The sequence below is a fragment of the Piliocolobus tephrosceles genome, chromosome 17, assembly GCF_002776525.5.
Source record: "Piliocolobus tephrosceles isolate RC106 chromosome 17, ASM277652v3, whole genome shotgun sequence".
Lineage (NCBI taxonomy): Eukaryota > Metazoa > Chordata > Mammalia > Primates > Cercopithecidae > Piliocolobus > Piliocolobus tephrosceles.
This window is the reverse complement of record NC_045450.1, coordinates 867,456-891,098: the sequence shown is the minus strand read 5'-3', so window position 1 is coordinate 891,098 and position 23,643 is coordinate 867,456. Positions and strand designations below refer to the sequence as shown.

The 23,643-nt window shown below is 62.2% G+C and overlaps 1 protein-coding gene and 1 long non-coding RNA gene across 4 annotated transcripts in view; one reads left to right on the top strand and one right to left on the bottom strand.

Moving 5' to 3' along the window:
- Window positions 1-23,643, bottom strand: part of PKD1 (polycystin 1, transient receptor potential channel interacting) — a 46,971-nt gene that overhangs the window by 5,243 nt on the left and 18,085 nt on the right. For 2 of the 3 annotated variants that reach the window (XM_026447541.1, XM_026447542.1), the window contains exons 6-35: window positions 23,349-23,532; window positions 22,692-22,912; window positions 22,401-22,516; window positions 21,879-22,005; window positions 21,306-21,553; window positions 20,104-20,853; window positions 19,096-19,227; window positions 18,615-18,790; window positions 18,167-18,300; window positions 14,090-17,709; window positions 13,721-13,870; window positions 12,669-12,812; window positions 12,264-12,543; window positions 11,961-12,174; window positions 11,736-11,895; window positions 11,184-11,336; window positions 10,503-10,647; window positions 9,304-9,924; window positions 8,874-9,030; window positions 8,445-8,697; window positions 8,127-8,322; window positions 6,472-6,642; window positions 6,242-6,385; window positions 5,938-6,169; window positions 5,721-5,847; window positions 4,218-4,334; window positions 4,078-4,127; window positions 3,674-3,855; window positions 3,503-3,596; window positions 40-158 (exon numbers count right to left, since the gene is read on the bottom strand). In XM_026447541.1, the coding sequence (XP_026303326.1) occupies window positions 40-158; window positions 3,503-3,596; window positions 3,674-3,855; window positions 4,078-4,127; window positions 4,218-4,334; window positions 5,721-5,847; window positions 5,938-6,169; window positions 6,242-6,385; window positions 6,472-6,642; window positions 8,127-8,322; window positions 8,445-8,697; window positions 8,874-9,030; window positions 9,304-9,924; window positions 10,503-10,647; window positions 11,184-11,336; window positions 11,736-11,895; window positions 11,961-12,174; window positions 12,264-12,543; window positions 12,669-12,812; window positions 13,721-13,870; window positions 14,090-17,709; window positions 18,167-18,300; window positions 18,615-18,790; window positions 19,096-19,227; window positions 20,104-20,853; window positions 21,306-21,553; window positions 21,879-22,005; window positions 22,401-22,516; window positions 22,692-22,912; window positions 23,349-23,532 (9,417 nt within the window). The remainder of the gene's footprint in view (window positions 1-39; window positions 159-3,502; window positions 3,597-3,673; window positions 3,856-4,077; window positions 4,128-4,217; window positions 4,335-5,720; window positions 5,848-5,937; window positions 6,170-6,241; window positions 6,386-6,471; window positions 6,643-8,126; window positions 8,323-8,444; window positions 8,698-8,873; window positions 9,031-9,303; window positions 9,925-10,502; window positions 10,648-11,183; window positions 11,337-11,735; window positions 11,896-11,960; window positions 12,175-12,263; window positions 12,544-12,668; window positions 12,813-13,720; window positions 13,871-14,089; window positions 17,710-18,166; window positions 18,301-18,614; window positions 18,791-19,095; window positions 19,228-20,103; window positions 20,854-21,305; window positions 21,554-21,878; window positions 22,006-22,400; window positions 22,517-22,691; window positions 22,913-23,348; window positions 23,533-23,643) is intronic. The other variant, XM_023189244.3, reaches the window with a different exon arrangement.
- LOC111524147 lies at window positions 11,260-12,794 on the top strand. Its single transcript, XR_002725703.1, has 3 exons — window positions 11,260-11,499; window positions 11,725-12,526; window positions 12,763-12,794. It is a non-coding gene; the product is annotated as an uncharacterized LOC111524147 (long non-coding RNA).

The following is a 23,643-nucleotide window of genomic DNA, read 5'->3' as shown; positions in this document are numbered from 1 at the left end:
GGGAGGGGCTGGGGGCATCCCGGGCCTACGCAAGCGCACCTGTCCTAGAGAGCCTCGCTGCCTGGGGCCGTTCCCAGGTCAGGCCTGGGCTGGGCGGCCCCAGCTCGCCCAGCCTCTGCAGCTCCAGCGTCTCTGTCTTCTCCCCAGGAGTGCTGGACCTGCGGGACATGGTGGGCCGTGAATTCATTCCGGCTTCCAGGAGGCAGTGGCAGCCAAGCCCATGCTAATCTGGGCGGGCAGTTTCTTGAGCCTCTCGGGTCATGGGGTCCCCCCACAAAGAGACGGAAGACCCTACCCCAAATGAGAGTGGGAGTGGTGCTAGGAGCCAGGGAACCAAGAGCCACTCCAGGCGCCAAAGCCAGGTGTCTGCCTGTGTCCCTCTCCCACTCACTTTCTGCTGATAAACCCATTGCCCACAGCCTGACCAGCCGCCCCTACAGCCACACACGGCCTCCCAGGGCATGACAGGCCCCCCTCAACCCTGCAAACTATGACTGGGTCTCGACCATCCAACGAGCATCTCCACAATCTAGAGGCCAGTGTGTCTCTCCCATGCAGTTTTATGGCCTAAAATTTATTTTTGGACAAGGAAACATATAAATGCCTTTGAAATCCCAAGTGTGTAGGGCTCCCTGGGGCCAGAGATCTGCTTGTGTTTCCAGGAGCCAATGACCACCGAGGCTGTGCCACTGCATCAGGGCACCATGCTGACATGCCCAGTCCCAGAGCTGCTAGAGAAGAGGTACAGAGGCAGCAAAGATGCGTGAGGGGGAGGACGAGACCAACTGCGACACGCTGAGTCCTAGGCTCCCTGGGTGCTCTCCCGCACCTGCACCCTGGTCAGCCCATCACCGAAAGAACCGCCTGACCCGGGGGCCGCACTGCACTGACTGCTTCCTGTTTTGCTGTCTCTCAGAGGATAAAAGGCACTCTTGGCTGGGCGCAGTGGCTCGGGCCTGTAATCCCAGCACTTCAGGTGGCTGAGGAAGGAGGATCACTTGAGCTTAGGAGTTGGAGACAGTGAGACCCTGTCCCTACAAAAAATTTAAAAATGACCCAGCCTCAACTTAGCCAGGCGCGGTGGCTCACGCCTGTAATCCCAGCATTGTGGGAGGCCGAGGTGGGTGGATCAAAAGGTGAGGAGTTCAAGACCAGCATGGCCAAGATGGTGAAACCCCATCTCTACTAAAAACACACACAAAAATTAGCCGGCTGTGGTGACGGGCGCCTGTAATCCTAGCTACTTGGGAGGTTGAGGCAGAGAACTGCTTGAACCTGGGAGGCAGCGTTTGCAGTGAGCCGAGATCGTGCCACTGCACTCCAGTCTGGGTGACAGAGTGAGACTCCGTCTCAAAAAATTAAAAAAAAAAAAAGACCCAGTTTCAACTATTCCTTTATAGCAACACAAATGACTTGGTCTGACTCAGGGAGCAGGCTCTTGCTGGCAGAGATGGAGAACGGCTGACAGGGAGGCATGGGGTGGCCAGGAATGCCAGAGCAGAGGTGCCGCCAGGACAGAGCGTGCAGGTCTAGGCACAGGGAAGGCCGTGCTCTGCATTGGGAAAGCAGCCACGGGATGCGCTGGAGGCTGGAGTGAGGAAGGATGCAGAGGGGTCCAGGATGAACCCAAGCCTCTGACCTGGTCAGCCCAAAGCATTGTCTAAGCAAGGGACAGCCAAGGGTTGAAAAAGCCGGGAGGGCGAGGGCCACGTGCTCTGTGTGGCTGTGGAGTCTGAGCTGCCACCAGAAATCCCCGCAGAAGCAATGAATCTGGATTTCACAAAGAGCTTTGGGCTGCAGATACTTTGGGCTGCTCAGCTGCTACTGACTACCCCTGGATTTCCCCATACTCTGTATTTTTAAAACCGACTGGCAATTTATTCATAAAGATGCCCTCATGTCACGGTTATCTGCCTTTTGTAAATCAGGAAGTTTTCCTTTTTGTCTGAGTCCACGGGCAGTTCATACCTCTTTAGTTCCTAGTTGCTTGACAATGAGAAGCACTCAAAGGAATAACACAGAAATCAAAACAGACGTGGGTGGAAAAGCCACGCACCACTTAGTGCCAGGGATATGTTCTGAGGAATGTGTCGTTAGGTAATTCTGTTGCTGTGCAAGTGTCTCAGGGTGTAGTTACCCAAACCCAGACACTGCAGCCCCTGCGCATGCAGGCCCTGTGGTGTGGCCTGTGGCTCCAGGACTCCGCACCTGCACTGCGTGCCACCGCACTGAACCCTGCAGGCAGCTGCAGCGTGACGGCAGGGCCCTGTGCGCCTCAGCGCACCTGAGCACAGGAGGGCACGGCAGAGCCCGGGGTCACATGTATGTGTGGTGCCCTCTGCCAAAGGGTGGATGCGCATGGCTACATACAAGGTCTCCGTATGACCCTTTGTTGATAGGTTGGAAAACAACCAAGAAATTGAGGAAAAAAAATGTTTTTTGAGATGGAGCTTCGCTCTTCTGTGGCCCAGGCTGGAGTGCCATGGCGCAATCTCGGCTCACTGCAGCCTCAGCCTCCCAGGTTCAATCGATTCTCCTGATTACAGGTGCCCGCCACCACGCTTGGCTAATATTTTGTATTTTTAGCAGACATGGGGTTTTGCCATGTTGGCTAGGCTGGTCTCGAACTCCTGACCTCAGGTGATCTGCCCACCTTGGCCTCCCAAAGTGCTGGGATTACAGGCGTGAGCCACTATGCCCGGCTAATTCTGCATTTTTAGTAAAGATGGGGTTTCTCCATGTTGGTCAGGCTAGTCTTGAACTCCCAAGCCCAGGTGCTCTGCCCGCCTCAGTCTCCCAAAGTGCTGGGATTACAAACGTGGGCCCCCCCGCCCCGGCCCTTTTTTTTTTTTTGAGACAGAGTCATGCTCTGTTGCCCACGCTGAAGTACAGTGACGCAATCTCAGCTCACTACAACCTCCACCTCCCAGGTTCAATCGATTATCCTGCCTCAGTCTCCCACGTAGCTGGGACTACAGGCACCCGCCACCATGCCTGGCTAATTTTTTGTATTTTTAGTAGAGATGGGGTTTTGACGTGTTGGCCAGGCTGGTCTCGAACTGCTGACCTCAGGTGATCCGCCCACCTCGGCCTCCCAAAGTGCTGGGATTACAGGCATATGCCACTGCGCCCAGCCAAGAAATTCTTTAAAATACAAATAATCAAAAATGGTCTTGAAAAAAATGGGGTATTTAAAAACCCACCCATAATTTCTCACTGCTCTGAGACCAAAATAAAAATGTGGCTCCAGCCAGCCTCACACAGGAGCCTTTCTGCTCCTCCAAAGCCCCATGCACCTGCTCCCTCCCTAGAGGGAAGGTTCTCACGCCCTGGAGGATCCTATGAGGCTCTTTTCACAGACAAGAAGCCGAAGGCTCAGAGAAGTGAAGTGGTGCAACCACAGCCCCCAGCCCACCCCAACCACCCCAGGGACCACGGCTGCCTGGCCTGAGTCCCGGCCCCTCCTCTGGCATCACCCCTCCCCGGAGAGCCGGGCACTCACAGGCTGGTGAGCAGGTCCGTTTCCATGTGGGTGTCTTGGGTGGGGGCCGGGCTGCTGACCCCTTTGGCAAGGACCTGCTGGATCAGGTCTTCATCTAGAGACATAGGAGGCACTGGGTGGGCCCAGCTGCGCAGGTGAGCTTCAGAGCCCCCTCCTCTCACCCCAGCTCACCTGATGCTGAGGATTTCGCAGGCAAGTAGGGGCTGGCCAGGGAGAAGCCGTCCTCCTCCGGGCCCAGCCCATGGCCCGCCTGGCCCCGTGCCAGCTGCCGTGGGTTGCTGTCCACAATGGACGGGTCGCTGAGCAGGTCCGGCCAACTGAGCATTCCCTCGCTGGAGGGCCAGCACACCAGGCTGCAGGTGGCGTGGGTCAGCAAGGTGCCAGGGGATGTGTCACCCACGCACCGCACCCCCGTCCAGTCACGCATGGACATGCTGGGCTTCTGAGCAAACCCGCTCCCAGGCGGTGTGACCACATGGAGCCACAGATACCCAGCAAGGACATGCAGCCCGCACACCCCCGGCACTCCAGACAGTGACCTGCACCAGGGCTCAAGGTTGCTCTAGGGAACCCACCTCTTAGAATCATCCAGAAATAAGTCACTCTTCATCTGTCCAGCAAAGGCCTGATAAGAGGTGCACAGTGTCTTGAGTCCAAGCTGCCCCAAGATGACAGGACCCCCAGCCCATCCTGGGACCCCCAGTGGAGCCCTCACCTCAGTGTGGAGCCCCGGGAACGTGAGGAAGGAGCTGTCCAGCACGGATGAGTCCAGGCAGCTGTCGATGTCCAGCACCTGCTGCCTGGCAGGCGTGGGGCTCAGGCCCCCAGCCACCTGCAGGACAAGGGCAGTGATCAGAGGGCAGCAGCTCAGACCTGCTCAGGACAGGAATGACAAGCCACCTCCTCAGCAGACAGGGCAGAGCCCAGTGCCATCCGACAGAATGTTCTAGAATGGTGGATATATGTGACATCTCCACTGTCCATGATGGCAGCCCCTTGCAACGTGTGCCACTGAGCACTTGACAGGCGACTGGTGCAGCTAAAGAACAGAGTTTTAAATTTCATTTATTATTTTTAGACGGAGTCTCGCTCTGTCACCCAGGCTGGAGTGCAGTGACGCAATCTCAGCTCACTGGAACCTTCACATCCCACATTCAGGCGATTGTCCTGCCTCAGCCTCCTGAGTAGCTGGGATTACAGGCGCCTGCCACGATACCCAGTTAATTTTTTGTATTGTTAGTAGAGATGGGGTTTCACCGTGCTGGCCAGACTGGTCTTGTACTCCTGACCTCAAGTGATCTGCTGGCCTCGGCCTCCCAAAGTGCTGGGATTACAAGTGTGAGCCACCATGCCCGGCCATCATTTCATTTTAATTAACTTAAATATGAGCAGCCACATGTGGCCTCCAGTTCCTGCCATGGACTCAGGGGCAACCCCTCCTGGTCATGGCACATGCGCCTTCTCTGTGTGCTGCTGGGGTTGGTTTGCATGTGACCTGTTGAGGACCCCCATGTGTGTATTCCTAAGGGGTGCAGCCTACCATTTCTGTATGAATGGGAAGAGCTCCCACCTGCTGTATTTCTTGGAAAGAGTCTGTGAAGGATTGGTGTTAATTCTTCTTCAACTGTTTAGAAGAATTATATACTGAAGGCTCTGAGCCTGGGCTTCTCTTTGCGGGAATTTTTTTTTTTTTTTTTTTAGGTCTTATACAGATGGGGTCTGCCCAGGCTGGTCTCAAACTCCTGGAATAAGATCCGCCCACCTCAGCCTCCTGAAGTGTTGGGATTACAGGCGTGAGCCACCATGCCCAGCCAGTGGGAGGTTTCTAAAGGACTGACTCGGCCTCTTCACTTGCTGTAGATGTACTGAGATTTTCTTCTGAAGAGTGTTTCGGAAGCGTGTGCAGCTGTGTGCTCGCTTCTTCTGAGTTATCTGGTGTGCTACTGTGCAGTTGTCCGTACCATGTGCTTAGGTTCTGTTAATGTCTGCAGGGTTGGCAGTGAAGTGCCCTCGTTCTTTCATGATTCTGGCATCTGAGTCTTCTCTCTTTCTCCCTGGTCGGTCTAGCTAAGGCTGCTCAAGTGTGTTGACCCTTCCCGAGAGCCAGCCTTTGGTGGGCACCTTTCCCTCTGCCTGCAGTACTGGAGAGTAGCCCTGGGCGTGGTGCCGAAGCCCAGGCTCCATTCCCAGTACTCCCGGGTCCCCAGCCCCAGCCCACCTTGCTCCGGGACATCCGGAAGAGAAAGAGGACGGCCAGGTAGATGGGATAGACAACCACGCTGGACACCAGGCCAACAGCAACTGTGTCGACACTCAGCGGACGCAGCCTGGACACACGCCCCGCGCTGTGTGGGAGAGAGGAGGCCACACAGGTGAGGCTGAGGGGCGGGCAGGGCTGGGCAGGAAGAGGCTGTCCCAACCCCTGCGGCACCCACCTATAGGTAGAGTCTCCAACAGTCCCGTACCACACGGCATTGGCGCCCAGGAAGAGGCAGATGAGGAGGACACAGCAGGTGGCCCTCTGGATGCGGGTGAAGCGGCTGCGAGGTGGCCGGTCCCATATGGAGAGCCAGATGTGCTTGTCAAAGAAGCCGCGCTGCAGCTCAGCCACCAGCAGGCGCCGGAAGCGCAACAGGGCTGCGTCGCCTGGGGGCAGGGAGGGCCCAGCTGCAGGAGGCCTTGGGGCAGGACCACCCCGCCCAGCCTCCCACACAGCAGGAACGTGGAACGAGGCCTTACTCGCCGCCAGCACCTCCTTCTCCACCAGGCCCCCGTTGGCCTCCGTCTCCACCGACAGCCAGTCATTGACCAGGAAGAAGGCACTGCGGGCTGTCTGCAGGTCCTTGACAATGACATGCTGCAGGAACCAGGCGGGGCTGAGCCCTGCAGAGGTGCGCGAGGGAGGTCAGGCTCGCAGGGCACCCCAATGCGGGGGCAGAGAGGCAGCGCTCCGCAGGGTCTACACAGACCTTTGTTGTCGTGCCACACTCGGATCTTCCACACGCTGCCCAGGCTGTGCGGGGTGGCGATCTGGAAGATGTCCAGGCTGTTGCGGTGGAAGGCTCTGTCACCGTCCAGGTGCCGGTGGCCGCTCCGGCTGTCCACCCCATACAGCATGATACCCACATGGGCTGTGGTACCTGGGGAGCAAGAGGGAGGGGTGGGAGGCTCAGTCTGCTGCCCAACACGTGTAGCATCCCAGGCAAGTCGTCTCAGCTTTGGCCTCTGTGCACTCAAGATGCCGCACGGGCAGTCCCGGCTTTACACAGCTCTGCCACACGAGGGGCTGCGGTTACTGCAGTTTGTCCAATAAACAGCAAGGCCACAAGGACATAATTAAATTACACAGAGAGAACTGTAACTTGTGACATGCAAACACGGCTGCACACATCTCAGTCCACACCACAACCAGTGACCCCCCCCGCACACCCGTCCACGCCTGTCACACCACAACCAGTGACCCGCACCACACACCTGTCCCTCAGTTCATGCACAGACTACAAAGCGTGAAGCTATGTCCCCTCCTTCTCTCCCAGTGACAGACCCAGGTGACAGTTTTTTTTTTCTTTTTTCTGACAGAGTCTTGCTCTGTCGCCCAGGCTGGAGTGCAGTGGTGTGATCTCAGCTCACTGCAAGTTCTGCCTCCCGGGTTCACGCCATTCTCCTGCCTCAGTCTCCTGAGGAGCTGGGACTACAGGCACCTGCCAGCACGCCCAGATAAATTTTTGTATTTTTTAGTAGAAACAGACTTTCACTGTGTTAGCCAGGATGGTCTCGATCTCCTGACCTTGTGATCTGCCTGCCTCGGCCTCCCAAACTGCTGGGATTACAGGCCACCGTGGGCCACCGTGCCCGGCCAACAGTTTTAAAAAGTAGGTAATCAAAACAAAGAACTGGCCAATGAAGATGAAACCACAGCACTGAGATAAAAAATGGGAACACAGCCGGGTGTGGTGGCTCATGCCTGTCATCCCAGCACTTTGGCAGGCCGAGGCAGGCAGATCACCTGAGGTCAGGAGTTTGAGACCAGCCTGGCTGACATGGTGAAAAATTAGCTGAGTGTGGTGGCAGGCGCCTGTAGTCCCAGCTACTCAGGAGGCTGAGGCAGGGGAATCGCTTAAACCCGGGAGCTGGAACTTGCAGTGAGCCAGGATCATGCCACTGCATTCCAGCCTGGACAACAGAGCAAGACTCCGTCTCCAAAAAAAACAAAAACAAACAAAAACAAAAAGGTTATTGAAGAAACAGCCATGGGGAGGCTCTCTGTCTGAGACACGAGCTATGCAGTCAGGATCACGGGTGGACGCAGTCTCCTACAGTGGTAGCAATGCTCACCTCTGCGCAGGCTGAGTGGGGCCTCTTGTGGGGCCACGCTGCTATGCAAAACGTGGGCTGCCCACCCTGATTGATTGGCACCTACTTCCAGCTAGGAGCTGTCCTAGTTCTCAGCGACAGTGAGTGCCCATGAGCTCATTCCCAGGATTAACACATGAGCCCTTCACACAGCACTGCAAAAACTGCCTTGTTCTGACGCCTGCGACGAGACTCACTCCCAGAGGGTGCAACCCGCACCGCCAGTGAGAGCAGGGGAGGCGCTGCCACCCTGCTGCACCCGCTCACTCACCTGAGCCCCGGCCCCAGCCTGTCTTGACGAGGATCTCGTACTTGAAACGGCCCCGCTGCCCACAGAAAGGGATGGCGCGGCCCCGGCTGGCATCCAGCTGGTCCAGCTTGTGCAGGATGGCGGCCATGACCGCGTAGGTCACCAGGCACACGGCGCATGTCAGCATGACGATGTAGTTTACACCCGCTGTCGGCTCCTGTGAGGACACAGCCCAGGCCCAGGAGGTCACGTGCAAGCGGCGCCTTCTCGAGATAGAGCAGAGCCCACCCAGGCCCTCCTCAACCCTGCAAAGGCTCCCAGGAGCACGGAGCCACTCACAGGAAAGACGAAGCGGACATGGCTTGGGGGCACGAAGAGGCTGGCGCCGAAGGCGGTGAGGTGGCGGGTGAGGCAGACGGCCTGGTGGGGTGAGGTCTCCTCCAGGGGCAACAGCCCCTCTGTCCTCCACACCATGTCCTCCTCGCTGAAGTACTGGCACAGGGACGTGTACAGGCCCACGGACACCTCCAGCGCCGACCAGCGGAAGTGGCTGCTGAGGTTCAGATGGTAACTCCCCGCCTGCTCTCCAGTCCTGGGCGAGGAAGGGGCAGTGGAACTGAGCTCAGGCTCCACCAGGTCAGATGTCAGGGCCCAGAGTCCATGCCCGGGGTCCAGTCCCCTCGCTGCTTGCTGTTCCCATAGGGCCAGCAACCTGGGCAAAGCTGACCCATGACGCCCTGCCCTGCCAGGCCAGCCCACAGAGCTCACCCCGGGGCAATGAAGAAGGTATAGGGCCGGTGGTCAGCACCCTCCAGTGACTCTGGGCGGATCCTCCTGCTGGCTGAGCAGTTGTGCTCATTGGGCCGGGGCTCCGAGTGCAGGTAGACTGCCAGGTAGGGCTCAGGTTCCTCAGACAGGTAGCGGCCTGGGGGCAGCACATGCTGGTCAGACGCCCACCAGGAAACTCAACCACCCGGGGGACACCCGCGACAGCCCTCCTGAGTCCGCCTGCTGCCATGGGCCTGAAAGGCCACAGGAGCCTCTGTGCCAGAGCTAGCACCTGCTTCTCTGTGGCCCCCAGCAGTCCATGAAGCAGAGAGCAGATTTCACCAGAAACACCCAGGCAGGCACTATGAGAAATGCCTTCCCCTCAAGAACGAGGCCAGGGGGCCGCGTGCGCCCCGCCCACTGCACGCACCGTCCAGCAGCGTATAGTTGAGCTGCAGGTGCAGCCCGGCCGCAGGGTTGCTGCTGTCCAGGGTGACCACAGCACCGACGGAGGCCTGGGGCTGGACCACAACGGAGTCGGCTGAGCTGCGCTGGCCCTTGGCAGCCCAGTCTGAATTGTTGGGCACCTTCACAGTGATGGCGCGCTCTGAGGCCAGCCGCTCAATGGGGATCTGGGCGCCAGCCTGTGTCTGGAACGCCATTGAGGCCACCTTGGTGGAGACGGTGTAGTTGCTGATATAGCCGAAGGGAAAGGGATTGGAGTCCACCAGGAAGATGAGCTGCACCACGTCGCTGAGGTTGGCCAGGGCCCCGCTGAAGGCCTCGGGAATGGAGAAGTGGCAGCCAGGCCCGGGGGCACTGCCATAGCACAGGAGGCTCCGCGGGTCTGAGCGCTTGCCCTGGGCCACAATCTCCTCGCCCGCCAGCGTCAGGGGCTCCTCGTTGAGGACGCGGGAGCGCATGAGGATGCGCATGAGGGCGGAGGTCAGGTTGTAGGCCTGGGACGCCACCATCTGTGATGGTGACTCGGTCCCCAGCTCTGAGGGCTGTGGCCCCCACACGTCCGAGCTGGCCAGGTGGATGAGGTCGCCTGCAGACGGGTGTAAGGTCAGTGCAGGGAGAGGGAGGCAGAGGCTGGGGGCAGGCAGAAAGGGGAGCCGGAAAATGGGGCTAGGAGAAAGGGGAAGCCAGAGGGTGGGGGCTGGGAAAAAGGGGGAACCTGACAGGGCAGAGAGGGAGGTGCAGGCAGAAGGAAGGGGGAAGCTGGAGAGAGGTTGGGGGGGGGGGGGGGGGAAGGGGATAGGGATGAGGATGAGGGTGAGGGAGAGGATAGGGAGAGGTAGGAAGAAGGAAGGAAAAGGGTAGAGAGAGGAGAAAGGGGAGCGGGAGGAGCAGGGACAAAGGGAGGGGAAGGGGAATAAGAGGAATGGAATGGACAAGGGGAGGGGGAGGATGGGGGAATGGAGAAGGGGGAGAGAGATGGAGAAAAGGGATGGGACAGGGAAGGGGGAGGGGGAGGAGAATGAGGCTGGGAATCACGGAAAGGGTGGGGGGACAAAGACGGGATGGGGCAAGGGCGAGGTGGTTGGGGGGAGGAGGGAGGCGGAGAAAAGGGTGGTGTGGGGCGGAGAGATGGTGTGGGACGGTGTGGGGCACAGGCAGCGGCACCTGTGATGTTGAGGATGCTGTCTCCAATGGCGGTGGGCGTCACGGTGCCCGCAGTGGTCTCTGCCTGCAGGATGCGCATCATGGCCTCCAGCTTGTGCAGCGTCTGCTTCAGGCATGAGCGGCATACGAGCTCCCTGCTGGGACCCTGTGTGGAGCCGACAGTGTCCAGCCCCGCTCCTAGGCCTACTCCTTGCACACATCCTCCTCTCCACGTGAGTCCTCACCTGGCTCCTACCCCCAGCCCTGCAGCTAGAGAGCCCGCCTGACTGGACCCCCACAGCCTCCCCACTAAGCATCTCCTGGGGCTCCGCCTGACCCAGGGCCTCCACTCGGGGCCTACGTGATGCAGCCCACCGGCCACACAGGGCACCTCTTCACACCAGTCAGAGAGAAGGGGGAGAGGGGAGGAGGGGAGGGCACAGAGCAGCATCTTCCCGGCCCCTCCCCACAACTGGGCCCCTCTTTACACCCTGGGTCCCCTGAAAGACACCCTGGGTTCACGCAGGACAGCAGAACGGGTGAAGCTACTAAGGCAGGTCAGAGACCGAGGAAGGTCACAGCAGGAAGGAGCCCAGGCTGGGAGGCTCAGCTCCTCAGCCAAGCTGCCCGTCCACGCTGGGGGGCTGAACCCAGTGCCCTGGCAGGCATGCAGGGTGCGGTGGGCACACGGGGCCGTCCTACCATGGACTGGGCCAGCGCAGCAGCGATCTGCTGGATGTCATCCACGGTGTGGACCCGCAGGGACACCAGGGTCTGCGTGACGTTCTTGCGTATCTGGGCTCGGCGCTGCCGCTCGTGCTCGGGCTCTGCCGCCACGTCCAGGCCCTGCTCATACTGGGGCGGGCAGGCAGGGGGCACAGCAAGCTGTCAGCAGGGCAGGAGGCCGGCAGGAGGCCAGCATGTGCCCACCACTCCCGGGGTGCAGTTACGCGCTGGATACTGTGTGATGTGGGCACTGACCCGTGACACTGAGCCGTTTCTTCATGGGCAAAACAGGGTAAGCACAGGGGCCCTCCTGGGGGCAGGGGACGCGTTGCGGAAAGCAGGCACAGGGGAGGGTGGCTGCTGGGAGCAGAGGGTGGCTGCTGGGAGCAGAGGGTGCTGCTTCAGGGTCGCTGGGATTTGTCTGTGAGGCCCAGGGTGAGCCTTCCACAAGGCTCCAGGCAGGGGTACAGGTCTTGGTCCCCAGCACGCGTGCGGCAGATATGAGATTCCCTCCCAGCCTGCACTCACCTCATTCAGCACAGCGATCAGGGCCAGGGAGTACTCAATGACATGTTGGGGGTCGGCCTGCCTCAGCAGCCCCGGGAGCACACTGGCCGTCAGCCCATGCAGCCAGACTGTAAGCCCCGTTGCGCTGCCGTTGGGCTCTGGGAGGGCGATGGCCAGAGACCTGCGAGTGGAGGGGGCGGTGAGCAGGTGGCAGTCTCAGGGGCGCCCTCCCACGGCCTGGCTCACCTGTTGAGGGCGACCACGGCGGCTCCCAGCTGGTCCTGCACCACCACGGCCAGGCCCACCTCGAAGTGTGGCCCGAAACCCGGGGGCAGCACAGCTCCGTAGCTGGAGAGACTGCCCTTGTAGACACAGAACTCCTCGCAGTGACCCTGGCGACAGCGCCGCAGCAGCAGGGCATACACCAGTGGGGCGCCAGCATCCTCTGCGTCATGCCAGCCTGAGGGACCCCACAGCATCACGGGAGGGCTCCGCAGTGTCACAGAGTCGGGGGATCCCGCCGCGCCCCCCACGCAGGCTTGCACTCACCTGTGCATTCGAAGTGCACCTTGGTGGTGAGGGCGTGCACGTTACCCAGCGGGAAGAGGCGGCACGAGCCCCCCAAAGGTGGGCGGTTGGGGGACAGGCGGATGGAGGCACAGCCCTCCTCTTCGCCAGACTGGCCCAGCACCGTGAGCGTAAAGGTGTACCCCTCGCCGTCCCGCAGCACGCCCCGCCGCAGCACCAGTCGCATGTCTGCGCTGCCCGTGGAGGTGGTGGTCTCATCCAGCACCAGCGTCTTGTTACTGAAAGTACGTGCCGCCCAGCGCTGCAGGCAGGAGAGGTGGTGAGTGGGCGGAACCCTCTGCCCTGTCAGCCTCGCTTCTGCCTGCAGGTCCCGCCCCCTTGGCCATGGGATCCACCCCCACCCCGCACAAGCCCTGGGCAACTCACCCCTCGCTTGGAGCCGCTGCTGCAGTTGAGGCAGCGGCCCTCCAGGTACACGTAGGAGCTGCGGCTCACTTCGTACACAGCCTGTGCCTTGCAGGACACACACTCCAAGGACACAATGGGCACCCGACCACTCCGGATCAGCACCTGGGGATGCAGTGGGGTTACCTCCGACACAGGTCTACTCGGCCTACTGGAAGGTCTAGAGAACCCATGGAGGATGCTGCTCCCAAACTCCAGGTTTCCCAGGGGCCTGGCCACCGCCTGTGAGCTCAACCCCTCCCAGGATACTCATCCGGTTTTCCACCTCCCAACCCGGGTGGCAGAAGGGCGTACACAGGGCAGAGAACACCAGGGCGTGTGTTCTGGTGTCCTGGACCCAGCTGGAGCTTGGCAACAGGCAGGCAATGCTCACTGAGGGCCCCTGAGGGGTGCATGTGGGAAGGGACGTACGTATGGGCCTGACCCACAGATTCCTGCAGCCCTGGGCCGGGGCCTGGGTCAGCAGGCTGAGCCGGGATGGGACCTGCTCCCATGCCCTCCCCTCAGATGACCCCTCTGGGCAGGCCCCCAGTCAGGCCAGCTGAGGAAAGCAGGGCCTGGGGAACAGACACCTGCTCTGGAGCACCAGCAGGCCCCACCTGACAGCAGCAGGAACGGCTGCCATGGGCTCAGGGTCACCAAGCCTCCTGGCTGGTCCAGAGAGGGGAGCATGAGGGTGAGAACCGGCCCACCGCATTCAGGAACAGGGACACGGGCTGGGGACAGTGGCTGCGTCCAGGGTGGGAAGGGGCTCTTTGGTTGGTGGTGTTGGGGGACTATGTGGCTTTTACCAATTACTAGAGCGTGTGTAGCTTGAAGATTGTACATGGAGCTGTGACAGGTTTGGAAAGAAGCAAAGCAGAAGCAGGCTGTTGTGTTAAACAGAATTTGTATCAAAAACAAAGTTAAGGGAGAGCATTCGGCCTCTGCGAGCACTAAAATACAGAAAACAGTGGATGAGCAGGGATGCTGGGCTGTCTGAGGCGTGTGACCAAGGGGCAGGCGGCACCTACCGTCTGGTTGGTGGCCTCCTCCTTGCGGCCGGCCTTCCACACGGTCAGGCTGAAGGTGTATTCCACACCGGCCGCCAGCCGTTCCCGTGGAATGGTGACCATGCTGCTCCCGCGGGGCCCAAAGTTCAGGGCACACCCGCCAGCCTCCCTCTGCAGGCCAAGAACAAGGGGCGACGCAGCATGAGAGCCCCACCCAGTCTCAAAGCAGAGCCCAGCCCAGTGGATGGCTCGGGAGATCCTCTCCCCATGCTGGGATGGGGCCCGCCAGGCACTGAGGACGGGCCAGCCCTGGTGGTGTGATGGGCATTCTCTGGGCTTGTGGGTATGGGCGGGTGAGGGGCAGGGAGGACGGCCCTGCAACGCGCTGACCTGTGTCGAAGCCACACAGGCCCAGTGGAAACTGAGTGGTGTCTGGTCGCCATCCTCCAGGTTGGGGTCGTAGGACTCACTCCCATCCAGCACCAGGTCCTGTGTGTCTGACCACACGCGGTACGAGCCACCCTCAATAATGGGCACCAGGCGCTCGGGGACCACCGTCACGTTGGCCTGGATGCTCCGTGCCAGTGGCGTGTCCCCAAATGACACGACAAACACAAAGCAGTAGTGCCCCACAGGCAGCGCCAGCCGCGGCAGCACCAGCTGAGGCCGGCTCACGTCCACGCCAGGCAGGGCCACACGGGTTGGGCGCCCTGGCCGCTGGCAGCTGGCGGTGCGGTACACCTCCCAGCGGTACTCGGTCTGGTAGGTGACGCAGTCACGCAGGTCAACGTGGGCCTCCAGGTAGTTGCGCTGTGAGCGCCGCATCAGCACCTGCAGGGGCAGGACCACGTCCACCTCTGGCTCCCGGCAGGCCAGCACCTGGACAGTCACCGTGGCCTGCGCCACGAAGAAGCTCACGAGGTTGGAGGCGTTCACCTGCACGCGGTAGTCCCCAGGCCTCAGGTAGCAGTGCTCGGCCCGGGGCTCATCTGTGTCCTGCCCCGGGGCCCCGTCCCCAAAGTCCCAGTGGTAGGCCACGCGCCGGGGGCTGGGGCTGGTGGCAGCCTCAAACCATGCCGAGCGGTTGGTGAAGCAGGGGCCGCTCTGCAGGGCCACGTACTGGACGGCGTCCTGGACCTCCAGCACCAGCGTGCGGTTCTCGCTGCCCAGGGCATTGAAGGCGCGCACCTGGATCTCCAGCAGCCCCGCAGCCACGGGCGTGTAGGTGACGTCGCGGCCCGACAGGATGACCAGCGAGTCGCCCTGGACCTTCTGCAGTGAGAAGTACCAGGCGTAGGCAACCCGAGAACCGCGCTGCACGCGAGCTGTGAAGTTCCTCTCAGTGCCTGTGGCGATGCCAGGCTCACAGCAGTTGGGCACCTGCAGCCCGCTCACAGCCTCCAGCACCACAATGCGCACCTGAGCCTGGGCCCAGCTCACGTGGTTTTCACCTTGCACGCTCACCACGTGGTCTCCGACACGGGGGAAGCTGTGGGAGAAACGGGGCCCGGGGAGCACCGCTGGGCTGGCCCCACCGACCTGCAGGCGGAAGGTGACGGCCGAGCCGGCAGCCAGCAGGATCTGAAAATGGACAAGCTGCCCGGGCGCCACTACCTTGCTGCTGGCCCACAGCACCAGGCCCACGATGGGCTCCTCCACCGTGAGGTTGTGTGTGGCTGAGACCCAGCTGACTGCGTTGGAGGCGTTTAGCTGGACAGAGAAGGTGCCAGCATCCGGGAAGACCATGGTGACATGAGGGCCACGCTTGCTGCTGCCGCCGGGTACAGCCCAGCACCAGCTCACATCGGTGCCTGTGGCCAGCTGCCCCCAGAAGGGCACAGAGGACCCGGCCGCCACGAAGCTGCCTCCCGACTCACCGGCCCTGATGCTGAGGCCATTCACAGGCACCTGCACGCCCACCTCCACGGTGGCGCTGGCTGAGCCCAGCGGGTTCCCTGCTGTGACAGTGACCAAGTGCAGGCCGGGCGCGGGGAAGCTGTGGGTGGTAAATGGCTCAGGGGTCTCCCAGCTCAATCCCTCCTCTAAGGACCAAGTGTATAGGACACCACTGCCACCAGCCAGCTCGGCACTGAGGGTGACGCTTGTGTTGACGGCAGCTGGGTTCGGGGAGGCGGCCACCTTCAGCCACCCCACAGGCTCCACAAAGTCCACAGTGCAGTCGGCCCACGCGCTGCCCAGCATGTTGGTGGCCCGCAGCTGCACGTGGTAGGTGCCGGCCTCGAGCGCGGTGAGTGAGAAGCCTTTGCCGCTGCCGGCCAGGGCCGGGCCCCTATCCCACCAAGCGGTCCAGCTGTAGGAGATGTTGGTGCCATCCCTGACCACAGCCTGTAGCTGTACCGTGTGGTTGGTGGGAAAGTAGCTGCCACAGCCCACTACCTGCAGCCCCTCTATGAGCTGCAGGACGTAGACGAAGATGCTGTCCTGGGCAGAGCCCACCTCGTTCTCAGCTGTGACGATGATACTGAAGGTGCCCACGGAGCGGAAGGTGTAAGAGATAGTAGGGCCCCCAGGGATGGGTGTGCAGCGGTCACAGAGCACCCAGGAATAGCGCACGTCACTGCCGGCCTCCAGCGAGGTGCTGAAGCTCACGCTCCCATTCAGGGGCACCACCGTGCGGCTGGCGTTGACCACCAGCCCCCGCACACGCCGCTTCACCGTCACATTGAGCCAGGCCTCACTGCGGCTCACCTCATTCCAGCCAGCCACCCTGACGGTGAAGTCACCTATGCTGTTGTAAGCGTGGGTGACCTCCGGACCCTCCAGCCGCCCACCGTCCCCCAGATCCCACAGGTAGCTGGCGGGGTGCCCACGGCCGACAGCAGAGAATAGGTATGGCTGCTGCAGCTCCAGCATGAGGGAGCTGTTGACCTTGATGTCCGTGACCACCACAGGCTCCTGTACCTCCACCAGGGCTGAGTCATTGGCAGCAGAGACATTGTTGGACGCGGTGACTGTCACAAGATAGGAGCCTGGGTCTCGGTAGGTGAACGTCACCTCGGGGCCCCCAGCACGGGCGGGGGCGGCTTCCTCGGTGCCGAAGTCCCAGGTGTAGCGGTAGGGGAAGGGGGGCCAGACACATGCCATGAGCCGGACCTCGTCCCCGAGCTGCACAAACTGCCTCTCTGGCTGCAGGGTGACGTTGCCCACCTCCGGCTCCACGCAGATGCTGGTGAAGTAATGCGCCTTGTTCACACGGCTCGACAGCACGAGCGCCAGGGGGAATGTGCCGCTCCGCGTGAAGTTGTGCGTCACCGTAGGGCGCCCCTGCACGGTTGTGTTGGAGGAGCCGTCCCCAAAGGTCCAGTCAAAGAGGTAGTGGGCGGGGTTCCCGGTGACGTAGGCCGTGAGCCGCGCGTCAGGCTGCGTGGGGATGCAGGCGGCGGGCTCGATGCGCAGCACCTCCAGGACGAAGACCAGCACGTGCAGGCTCTGGGCCAGGTGGCCAGCAGGGCTGGCCGCACCCACGGTCACTGTCCAGTTCTGCGCCCGCAGGTACACATGCTCCACCACGTCCTCAGGGCCCGACAGTACGGTGCCGTCCCCCATGTCGAAGGTCCACGTGATGTCATCGCCAGTCTGCACCGCAGCACTCACCACCACAGGGGCTCCCTGCTCCACCGCCAGGCTCATGTCCACGCTGAGCCCACGGAGCTCCTCGAAAACACGCACATCTGCCTGGGCCAGCGCGCGGCTCACTGTGTTGTTGACCTCCAGCTGCACACGGTAGGTGCCCCTCGAGGCGTAGGTGTGGTTGGCAGCCGGCTGGCTCTGGGTCAGGACAGGGGAGCTGTCTCCGAAGTCCCACGTGTAAAGAACACCTCCAGGTGAGGGCAGCGGGTGCGGGTAGAAGGTGATGGGCCTGCCGGCCACCAGGACACTGGCGCTCACACCCACAGCCATGGAAGGCAGGGCGGCACGCACGCTCACAGGCACCTGCTGCGTCAGGTTCTCGAAGGCATTAGACGTCAGCACGGTCAGGATGTACTCACCTGTGGGGACAGGCCCAAGTGCGGCGGCCGTGGCACCCCCACCCGCTCCCTACCCGCTTGGCAGAAGTCCCCGCCTGAGGAGCCCGGGGTGAACAGCTGCACCTGTGGCCCAGCCCTAAGGGTCCCAGGCTCCCAGGCCATGTGCGGGATGGAGCACAGGAGCGGCAGCACTGAGGGCTGCCAGGTGAGGACGGCGCCACCTCCAAGTACAGCTGCTCTCAGGGCAGCAGAGCAACAAGAGCCAGGCCCAGGGAGCAGTTCAGGGGGCCCAGCTTCCCCATCCAGTCCCCCAGTGCCTGGCCCCTCCCTCACCCCAGTAAGGGCCTAAGCCATCAGCCCAGGTGGAGTCACAGTGAGGGCTGCTGGGGAGGAAGGGGGGCAGGTTGACTGGGGGGTTGGGGGGTGCCCATGCTCAGGGCCTGAAAGGCAGCAGCCCCCTCACCCCCTCATCCCTCACCTGGGGCAGCATAGGTGTGCGTGACATTGTGCTCCACCAGCACCTGGGCCACTGAGGGGTCTGGAACCGGGAAGGACTCGTTGTACGGAGGGTGGAAGTGGTGGAGGGCCTGCTCCCCATCCCCAAAGGTCCACCTGCCAGGGCGGTGGGAGGCAGTGAGTGGACCAGGACAGGGGTGCGCGGTGGCGGGGCAGGGATGCTTAGGACCCAGCCAAGGCTCCACCCTGCAGTCATGCCCTGGGCTTCCGTTCAGAGCCCACCAGGCTGTGCTGAGGCCTCTCCCCACTCCCGTGCAGCCTCATGGGAGGGCTCCTGTGCACCCAGTACCTCCCAACAGATGGAAACCGAGGCTCAGAAAAGCAGCCCCCTGGCGGGAGATCCCTCAGCTGAGACTGGGGCTGGGACAAGAGCCTGGTGCCCACCCCCAACCGGCCCCCGAGTCACTCACAGGAAGGCCACCTCCACAGCCGAGTCCACCAGCACGCCTGCCGTCAGTGCCAGCGTGGCATTGGGGGGCAGCACGGCCGGCACAGTGGAGACCCACAGGCCCTGCATCCTGTTCATCCGCTCCACGGTGACGTTGTAGTTCACAGTGACGTTGCTCACATGGTTGGAGGCCGTTAGCTGCAGGGACAGGCATCAGTGGGCACAGGCGGCAGGTGAGAGGTCCGGCCCTACTTGGCGTCCCTCCCTCCACTCACCCACAGCCACGGCAGCGTCCTCAGGCAGCAGAAAGCAGAGCAGAAAGCAGAGCAGAAAGCAGAGTGAAGGTGGAGCCCGCCCCAAACCCATCCCGCCCCGCCCCACCCCGCCCCACCCCATCTCCTCCCCTCCCCACGCCCCCACCCCATCCCCTCCCCTCCCTATCCCTTCCCTTCCCCTTACACCCCAGCCCCTCCCCTCCCCTCCCCACCCCCCCGCCCACCTACTGAGAGCTTGAAGACCGCTGCGCTCTGATAAATGACATTGAAGACTACGTTCTGGAAGGTCAGGGACTGCTTGTCATTGATGGTCCACCGGAAGACCATGTCTGAGCCGGCCTCCACCACGGGGCTGTACCTCTGCGGGGGTACTAGTGTCAGCCTGGACTCTGTGGAGGACTGCTCTGCCCTTGGCCTGTCGCCTCCTGGACACACCTCCCATTGGGCTGGAGAGTCCCATGCAGGGCAGAGTGGAGGAGGTGCCCGGGGCTCTGCATGCCATGGGAGCCAAGCACGGACGGGGGCACTGACTATCCGGCTCTCCAACCAGCCACATTGTACTAATGATGCCTCAACTAATCTGTGCCTCAGTTTCCCCATCTGTAAAGCAGACCTAGTACCAGCTACAAAGAGTCCCCCTCTCTCTGAGTCCTCTCAGACCCTCCTGGGGCTCCTGCCCCACCTCCTCAACCACAGAGCTCGGAGCAGTGAGGGGAAGCACACGGGCCTCAGAGACAGAACCCACATCGGCTGACAGAACCCAGGATAGGCTGCACAGGTCACGCCAGGGCCATCAGAAACAGCCCCTCCCAAGGCCCTGGAGACAGCCCTGTCCCGCATATGCCCAGCATGGCAGCACCGCAGGTGGCCCGCAGTTTCCCATCAGAGGTTCAGTCTTCACCTCAAAAGCCACTCGCTTTAGCCAGGTGAGAACACAGCAGAGGGTGTGACAGACTCGCAGGGGTTCGCGTGAGGTTGGGGGGCAGAGTTTTAAATTCATTTCGTGATATGAGACAGTGGAATGTGTTAGCGGAGCCGCTGTGCGAGCTGCGACTTTCCAGGAATTTAGAGCCCACCAGGTAGCCTGAGGAGCCAGCCAGCAGGACCTGCTCAGGGGCTGATGACCCCAGTAACTGGGCTGCCGCTCTCACTGGGAAGCCAGGCGTAGCGCCCTGTGTGGGCACCGTCTGCGGGCACCTGCCTGGGGGCTGGTGGCAGAGCCTCAGCCGTACTCACCACTAGGACTCCCTGCAGTACACGAGCCTCAGGGCTGGGCGTGGCACGGAGGCCACAGATGGGCTCCTCCGCCGTCACCCGCAGACTGAGGTTGGCCCGGCTGGCGCTGTTTTCTGCCACAACCTCCACCACGTGCTCCCCCTCACTGAGCCACGGCAGTGCTACCACTGAGAACTGGGTATCGTTGGTCTCCCAGGGGCAGCCAGGCAGGAGGGTGGCCACCAGGGCAGGGCAGGCAGCCTCAAAGCGGGCGCTGACATTGCCCCCAGGCCAGTGAGCCGTGGCCGTGGCGTTGGCACCAGAGTCCACCTGGAGCACCAAGGCTGAGCCATTGGTGGGCACGTAGAGGTGGCCATTGCGGGGGGAAGGGTAGATGACCCGCAGCCCAGCCACTGGGGAGACCACGTTGAAGCTGCAGGACAGGTTATGCCTGGACACGCCATTGCCCACTTCTGCCCGGACCTCATAGCGCCCAGGCAGCCGCAGCCCAGCGTTGGGCCTCAGGCCCAGCAGCACGGTGAGCTGTTCCGTGGCTGCCAGCAGCCGCAGGGCACAGGCAGGGCAGGCCCGAGTGCCCTCCAGCTGGGCTGGCAAGTGGGGCAGCCAGGCCGAGGCATTGGCAGAGAGGTACAGGGCTTGGGGGTGGCCGGGAGCCGGCGAGCAGTGCAGGAGGGCGCCAGGGCCAGCGTCGTGCTGCAAGCCAACGAGGTCACCAGGGAGCATGAGGACATCCTGGCCATGGAGAGTGACCTGTGGCAAGGGAGACAGGGCTGCATCATGTCCTCATGGTCATGGCCCGTGGACCCCTGCACGAGGGAGGAGGGTGGACAGGAAGGGCTCCCCACTTCGTCAGCCAGGCCTCAGGGAACTTCCCCACGGTGCTCATGACAGGGACAAGCAGGACAGCTGCGGACAGGGGGACACCCGGGGAGAGGACACAGGCCGAGATCTGGCAGGCAGGAAGGAGCAGCTGTGCCAGGAGAGGGGACGAGGAGGCACAGCACGTGCCGAGAGCCCAGGATAGAGCTTCTCCCATTGGGAGAGGAGCAAGGGCACTGCAGAGGTCAGAGGTTGGAGGTGGCAGGGACATGGGAGTGGCCTGCAGGCTGGGTGTGTCTGGTGAGCAGACCCAGACCTTGGGCAGCAGACAGGAAGGTGGCCTGAGGAGATGCAGGGGACAGACTAAGGTCAGGGCCACACACCGAGTACTGCGCGGGGGGCCCCGCAGGAACGGAGAAGAGGAACTCTCTCCATAGCGCATAGAGGGCCCCAGGTAGCCCCGGCCCTGACGTGCAGCCATTGGCACCGGCCTGGGGGTGGCAGGAGGCGTCCAGCGGCACACAGACATTGGCTGCAGGGCACCAGCGTCCCCCCGGCATGCACTCGGGGACCAGCTGGGTCCTGTTGTCCGGGGACCTGCTCTCAGGCTCGCTGCCGTTCTCCAGGGTCCCTGCGAGGAGGGGAGGGTGTTGGGGCCCTGATTCGCCCACAGGCCACCGTCAGAGAGGCCACCTGCCTGCACCGGCAAGCCTGGCTTTGCTGTGAGAACAGGTCTCCCTGCCCGGGCAGCACTCCCAGCCCAGTGCTGCGTCCCTGCCTCCAGCCGGCTGACTGACCCAGGCTGGCCCCCAGGCAGGCCCAACCCGATCCATCCCCGGGACACCTGGAACGAGCTGGTGTCTCTGGAACCCCAGCTCTGTCCACCAGAGACAGGTGACCGCTCTGGTGGCCACGGGACAGGCAGACGTGAGAGCTCAAAGAGGCCAGAGACCCACCTGCTGCGCTGAGGAGCCGGTACACCTGCAGTCGCAGCTGGGCAGGCCGCCGGAGCTCCTGGGTCCCAAATTCGGCTGTGGTGAGGAAGGCTTCATGGCTCAGACTCAGGCCCGGGAATACCATGACCTGGAGAGTAGGGGCCGCCTCAGCTCCGCAAACTCCACCCCAGCCTGAAGCCCAGACTCCCCTGACCCAAACTTCCCCAGAAAGAGGGGAAGGAAGGGAAGTGAGCCATCAGACCCCCACAGGCCATGCTCCTGTCGCTCACGAGGAAGACTCCGATGGAAAAGGACCCCTGACCTGCCTTTCAGGAATAACTTGCAAACACTCAGAGAAAAGGCCTGGGGGTAACGTGAGTCAACACTTTCCTCTCTGCACTCTGGGTTTTCCCAACCATCTTCACTAGGCACAAGCAGCATTAAGGACACCAAGTGTTTCAGTGAGGCCCACAGTGGGCAGGGTAGGTGAGGCCTCCAGGGGCAAGCAGGAGAGTGGGTTCTAGAACACGGAGGGCCAACTACCTCCACGGGCTCGTGCGGGGCTGAGAGGCCCTCCTGCGGTGCCAAAGGCGTCAGGGGTCCCTGCAGGTCCCCACTGGGTGCTCCCACGAGGAGGTTCTCGGCATCCTGCACTGGGCCTGGGGTGGTGAGTGCACAATGAGGTGCCAGGCCAGGGTCCAGGACACCAGGGCCAACAGACTGGGGACCGAGCAGCCCGAGAGCCCCCACCAGCTCCTCCACCTCCACCGCCGGCCCTCGGCAGACCCCTAACCATAGCCAGTGTCTCAGGACCCCCGCCTGGCCCCTGCACACCTCCGGGCCGCAGTTCGCAGACGTAGCTGTGTGGCGCTGAGCACAGGTCGGTGTTGCACCACCCGGTAGGCCCGAGCCGGACGCAGTGCTCAGCTGTGGCTGGGTGTGGCTCCCCGGGCAGCCAGTTCTGGCAGCTCTCCAGGCTGAAGGCCTCGCCCTGCGGCGCCAGGCCCGCCTCCGCCCCCTGCACAGTCGAGAAGCCGATCCACACGTCCAGGCTCCTGTGGGTGGGTGTGGGATGGCAGGGGGCTCAGGGCACTCCTCTATCCTCCTACCCTCACAGTAGCCCGTCCAGAGCCTCATCACTGTCCCCCTTTCCAGATGGGGAAACTGAGGCTCAGAGCCCAGAGAGCAAGGCCCACCAGCCCAGGCTCACAGTAGCACCCACCCACGGGGCCTGTGGGCACCGGCAGGGATCTCCATGCAGGCCACCTCCCATATGGCGTGCCCCAGGAGTGTCCAGAGGCTGCCCCCAGCTCACGTCTGCATCTATATCTGCAGAGCTGACAGGAATGGCCCTGCCGGCCGGCGCCATCTCCTCACCAGAGCTGGCCCAGCTCCCGTCTCTCTCCACCTGAGCCTCCCCAGCCGCGGGCTCTGCCCCAGTGTTTTTGAGATCCCCCAACCTCTGGCCCCTCAGGGGCTGGGGGCAGGCACCTGGTGACCCGGGAGACCAGGAAGCGCTGCACGGCGGGACTGTCCACCATGGCCAGGGCGGCCCCGGCCCAGGCCCGGCACTGCTCTTGCGCCTGCAGCCAGGCTGCCTTCTCCACCACCAGGCGGTAGCAGTGTCCGTTGCCAGGGAAGATCTCCGTGTCCGAGGGGCAGAGCGGGTGCACCACTGGAGACCGGTGGGAATGAAGGTGTCAACGGTCAGTGTGGGCCTAAGATGGGGGTACCAGGCTCAGCCCCACCCAGACGGCCCTGGGGAGGAAGAGGAGGTGGGCAGGAG